At 53.3% G+C, this 6,000-nt stretch overlaps 1 protein-coding gene across 1 annotated transcript; it reads left to right on the top strand.

Annotated features, from left to right (window-relative positions):
- The first annotated feature begins 1,185 nt into the window (after positions 1-1,185).
- LOC135595623 (protein DETOXIFICATION 51-like) lies at positions 1,186-3,409 on the top strand. Its single transcript, XM_065086832.1, has one exon. The coding sequence runs from the start codon at positions 1,465-1,467 to the stop codon at positions 3,142-3,144; it is 1,680 nt and encodes a 559-aa protein (XP_064942904.1). The 5' UTR covers positions 1,186-1,464; the 3' UTR covers positions 3,145-3,409.
- Positions 3,410-6,000: the final 2,591 nt, after the last annotated feature.

Consider the following 6,000-nt stretch of genomic DNA (forward strand, 5'->3'; position numbering starts at 1 on the left):
GCTTTTAATATGGGGGATAAACTCCAGCCGTCCAGCGAGGTGAGGAAGGCCCACCACACCGGCCAGGTTGTGCGCCTCCCTCCAACGCTGACACAGGCCAAGTACAAGCTCAAGCGAGTCACCGTACCCGTGCGCACATCACTCCCTCGTCTCCATCCACCTCCCGGAGGACCGCGACCTAGCCAAGGAAACAGAGCACGAGACTCCAAAAGAACAAAAGCAAAGCTCCCTTCTTACGCTACGTATGGCTCCTCCTCCCCGCCTCATTCCCTCTTACTACTACCATCGCTCGCACGTGCTCCCTCTCCCCGTAGCAGAGCACGTCTGCGTTAGGGTTTCACGTAGTGGTTCCCACTGAGGAACTTTCGCGAGTCTCGTGTGGAATTCGAGATTGGATCCTAAACTCGAACGACTTGATGAAAAGTAGGTTTTTGTGGGAGGTGGAGAGGGACTTCTCCGGTTGGGTTCAACCCGGAAAGAAGGCTGATGAGGAGAAGGAAGCTCCACCTGAGGGTACGAGGAGCCTGCGCAAGGAGGAGAGACCAGAGATGCATGGTTTACGTTCTTGTAGCAAACTGAGAGACTGATGTGCCATTGTTTCCGGGAACAAAATTAGATGGTAATAGGAAGATGGAAACAAGATGGGGAACTATTCGGAAGAGATGGAGAACAGGTGTGTCTGTCCTTTGACGAATAAATGGCTACTGATTGAAGGTTGTCAGACTGATGGCCCAAAAATTGATGACTTGCAGGTTGTCCGATTCATGGCCAACATGGTTGGCGTTGGAAGACTCATACGGAAGCAGGCTTCACCATGAGCGAGCTTGGTCGGTCTCGTCTGGGCCTGCATGTCATCTTGACCTCATTTCAGTTACATACGACCTTTCTCAGAAATCTCATATATGGCACTTATCGCCGACTGTTCTAAAGACGGCTCTCGGGTTACAGAAAGCCAGTTGATTTTGTCTTCCTGGTGAAGTCCAGATTAAAGGGATGCTGTCATAGGTTTGAATCGATATCATTCATCAAAATGAAGCTTGTACATACAAGGATCACAGATGGAAACCCAAACCCAGAGGAAAAGAATATTAGGATGACCAATGACGAGGAGGTCCTTTTCAAGGGGTGGGGGGAGAGGGAGAGAGGAGCCACATCTCAGAGTCGGGGCGGGGGGTATTGAGAAGGGAAACGGCTAATTTAATCGCAGGAATTGACCCCTTCCCCCCGTCCCCGCCCGCTATATTAATAGACCCCATACTGGAAACGCAAGCATTGAGCCTTCCCCGCTTCGCTTCCATCCCTCCTCTCCGCATACGAAACGGAAGAGAGCAGAGCAGACGTCTTTGTTCGCTTCGCTGAAACAACCCAAAACTCTTCTGTGCTCTGTTTTCTTATCGCTCAGCTTCTTCCGATAGGTAGAGCTCGTGGTAGAGCCTCTGAATTCCGGTGGCTGACGACTCCACGATGTGCAGCACGACCACCACAGCCGCCGGCGCCGTCTCCGTCTCCATGGCCTCCCCCCACGAAAAGAATCCCCTGCTCCCTCCGGGCCATATTTATCTCACCCTCGTTCCTGTCTCCAAACCATCCAGTCATAGCAATAAATCACCTGCTCTCGAGGCCCCACAGAAGCCAACCATCACCCAGAAGTCGCTGCTTCCCTTGCCGTCGCCGTCGGAGACGCTGCAGGAGGCCGGCTCCCTCTTTCGCCTCTCCTTCCCCATTGCGCTGATGGCGCTACTCATCTACTCCCGCTCCGTCCTGTCCATGCTCTTCCTCGGGTCCCTCGGCGACCTTCCCCTCGCCGCCGGCTCCCTCGCCATCGCCTTCGCCAACATCACTGGCTACTCGGTGCTCTCCGGTCTGTCCCTCGGCATGGAGCCACTCTGCTCCCAGGCCTTCGGCGCCAACCAGCCCCACCTCCTCGCGCTCACTTTCCACCGCTCCGTGCTCTTCCTCCTCTGCTCCTCCGTGCCCATCGCGTTGCTATGGTTCCACATGTCCCGGATTCTCCTATTCCTCGGCCAGGATCCCGAGATCACCGCCCTCGCCCAGGCCTATCTCCTCTTCGCCCTTCCGGACCTCCTCTCCTTCTCCCTCATCCACCCCATCCGGATCTACCTGCGGTCCCAGGGCGTCACGCAGCCGCTCACGACCGCCGCAGCCTTCGCAGCTGCCGTCCACCTCCCCGCCAATTATCTCCTCGTCACCCACCTCCGCCTCGGCGCTCCCGGCGTCGCCGCCGCCGCCGCCGCCTCCAACCTCGCTCTCCTCCTCTGCCTCATCCCCCACGCGCCCCGCGGGCCCACCGCCGCATGCCTGACCGGGTGGGCCCCCCTCGCCCGCCTCGCCGCTCCCAGCTGCGTCTCCGTGTGCCTCGAGTGGTGGTGGTACGAGCTCATGATCCTCCTCTGCGGCCTCCTCCCGGAGCCCAGGCCCGCCGTCGCCTCCATGGGCGTCCTCATCCAGACCACCGCCCTCGTCTACGTCTTCCCCTCCTCCCTCGGCTTCGGGGTCTCCACGCGCGTCGGCAACGAGCTGGGCGCCAACCGCCCGGGGCGGGCGCGAGTGTCCGCCTCCGTGTCCGTGATCGTCGCCGCCGTCATGGGCCTCGCCGCCATGTTCTTCACCGCCGGCGTGAGGGACCGATGGGGACGGATGTTCACCGACGACGGCGAGATCCTGCGGCTGACGGCGGCGGCGCTGCCGGTGGTGGGGCTGTGCGAGCTCGGCAACTGCCCGCAGACGGTGGGATGCGGAGTCCTGCGCGGGAGCGCGCGGCCAGCCCGGGCGGCCCACGTGAACCTGGGAGCGTTCTACCTGGTCGGGATGCCCGTGGCGGTCGGGCTGGGCTTCTGGCTCGGGTTAGGCTTCGTCGGGCTATGGATGGGCCTTCTCGCGGCCCAAGTCTGCTGCGCGGGGCTAATGCTGCACGCGGTGGGCACCACCGATTGGGAATCGCAGGCCCGGCGGGCCCAGATGCTGACGTGCGCCGAGGCCGCCCCGCCACCGGTGCTGGAGGAGGTGAAGGTCGAGCCGGCGGCGGCGAAGCTGGTGGAGGAGGAAGAGGAGGTGGCCGCGAAGGGTGTGACGTGTTGCTATGAACCGCTGATCTCGATCAAGGTGTGCGATCTCGAGAGATAGTAATGTGGGGGTTGGAAATGACAATTTTGTCTGGAATTTGGAAGGTAGAGAGAAATTGATGGACTAAATCTATTTTAATCTCTAACTTTATAACCGAAGAGAAGAACACAGTTTTTTTAGCATCTTCTTCGTCGACATCTCGATGAGAAATCTTACGTTGATCTTTGTTCGATGAACGATTGTACTAATAATTCTATCGGGGTGTAAACTGGGTGTGAAATATGTACATTATCACCTCATGTTCAACGTGATATTTCTTTGCTTATATTATCAGCCTCCTTTCTCAGTTCAAGATAGTGTTGTTATCATCCTGGTGATAACAGGTGCAGAGTAGCTTCGAGAGCGGTGCATAACCATCTGTATCCAGCAAGGAGAGGGGAGGGACAAGATCAAGTTCATTGTCATGGCTAGCTATGCTATCAAACACGGAAGAAATCATGATTCTCCTCCTCATTCGAGATTTCGGGACATGGCTCGGTGCGCGTCATTAGCAAGCCATTATGGATGATGATGGTCCAGCTCGCAAGGGTGTTAGGATGGCACTATCGTTTGCTCCCCATTAAAAAGTGTTGGAGAATCAAAAAGTCAATTTGCCTGGGAGCATCTATTCTCTCTCCCTCTTCTCCGCCGACGAAAACGTAAGCGGCAACCATCATAACGCAGCCACTGTTGCTTGTCATCATCCATCACAACTGTTATCGACTGCTGCCATTGATCTTTTACAGGGCGGGAGGGCATGAGTCATGTCAACTGTGTGGGTGTTTTGGTTGTGTCCTAAGAAGAGAACCGCTCGAAAGGGAACAGGACACCCCATGTCTGATGCCAGGAAGCGGCTGGTCCACGGCGGGGGAGGACATGGAAGCGGGGCGGGGGAAGGGGCACGAGGGTGGTGGTGCAGCCTGTTTGCTCATGTGGACGGAAGCTCCCACGTCTATTTTACGGAAGGGGATGGCTGCTCTTGGCCTCAGGTTAGAGAGTGATGGGTGCACGTGATTGCCTCCCTCCTTCACCCAAACTCCACCCCCCACCCCCCGAGGCCATGGCCCCATCGCACTTCATTGCACAGTCATTTCGTCAAACGACAAGTAGGTCGATCGATGCACGGATCTTTTACCCTTAGATCTCATGAACACAGGAACATTGGATGATACTGACATGGCATCTGCTATTTAGTGGGTCTTCAAGGCCGAGCATTTTTGGGACCATGCAGCATGCAACTCTCTGAATCTACCCCATCATTGATCGGAAGTACATTTCACTCTGCTTAACTCCATAAGAATAGAGAAACAGGGTGAAGTTTGGACAAATGACACGAGAGTTGCAATGCACTGACTTCAAGTACATCTTCTTTTTAATCCCTCCCTCCAAAGTTGAGGCAGCAGCATGGCTGAGCGCCCTCTCAGGTCCTACACGGCCACTGCAGAGAGAGAGAGAGAGAGAGGTATAGGCAGTGAAGAGTTTGTCACGTAGGAAAAGGTTTGAATCACCACCGGGTTCCCATGCAGGAGGCGACAAACCTAGACCTTGCAGGAATCATCATTTTTGCGAGCCCCTCCTCCCCACCAGCATTATATTATGCGACACGGAGAGAAGAAAACTGCGAGTGTGGCTGAGCAGGGAGAGGGTTTGGACCCACGGCTTGGTTTCCACCCAATCCTCCCAAAGCATGTCAGGGCCAAGTCACATGGCAGTGGATGAGACCAGAGGGGGGGGTGGCACACCCTAGGCCAGGTGCCACTGTTCTCCCATGGACCCTAGCTAGCTTCACCTGTTGCTTCCTCCTGTGCTCCTTGTCACTTTTGCTTGACGCAGATAGAAGCAGCAGAGCGCCTCCTCACAACAAAGTTCAAAGGAACCACAAAGCCGAAGGAAGAATCCTACGGAGCCTAACCATGTCACTGGTTGTTGTAGCAGTAGGAGGAGGTTAGGTTTGTAGCAGTGGACTGAGGTGAGGGGGGATCTTAGTCAGCTGGACATGGCAATTAAAGAAGCTACATGTTTTGATGCCTTGCAGTTGCACTGAGAAAGAGACTTATTTGATCTCAAATTTTTGCTTGCGTTAAACCATAGGTTTGGACAACAAAGTTGGAATCACAGAGGTGTAATGATGTGCAAGTATTTATATAAATAAAGGTGCATATACATTTCCCTGACTTTGAGTTGGATTAGTGTAGATTATTGAAGCCTCTTTTTGCCTTGAAACAGAGGAGTTGACAGATTCCAAAGCCTATAAGCATAAGGGTGCATAACAATTATTCATATGGCGATATAAGGTGGAGTAGTGTTCGAGAACGAATAAGATTGGTTTGAATTCTTCATCCAGTGGGAATAGTGGAAGAATAGAATGATTAGTCATATGTCCCTATGCATTAAATGAATGCAAGTTTTGCTTTCCATTCCACTAGCAAAGTTGACTTGATGTCTCTGATACGAAATATTTAGGATCATACAGATGATGTAGAGTTATTTGGTTTTCGTCTTTGTTCATGCAGACACGCATCATCACCTTTATTTGATATGACTACTCGAGAACGAGCTTCATTGATGATGCTACTCTTTAACCCAGTAAGTTTCTGATCCTGTTTGATTTATTCCATGGTGCAATAGGATGTTACATCAATTAGCGATCTATATACACAATAGAATCCACCAAATCATGTCATATGTCCAGTTTTCATGGATGGACTTATAATCATAAACGAATAAAATGGAGAAACAAAACAGGTAGAAAAGAAAAAGAAAACATTGTATCATCCCAGGTAGAGTCATAGATAGGGGTGGCACATGACTGCCATTCCTAGATGTTGGCATAGCAGAGGAGCTAGATGGAGAGGACAGCATCATCCCTCACCATTA

Source organism: Musa acuminata, chromosome BXJ1-10, assembly GCF_036884655.1.
Source record: "Musa acuminata AAA Group cultivar baxijiao chromosome BXJ1-10, Cavendish_Baxijiao_AAA, whole genome shotgun sequence".
Classification (NCBI taxonomy): Eukaryota; Viridiplantae; Streptophyta; class Magnoliopsida; order Zingiberales; family Musaceae; genus Musa; species Musa acuminata.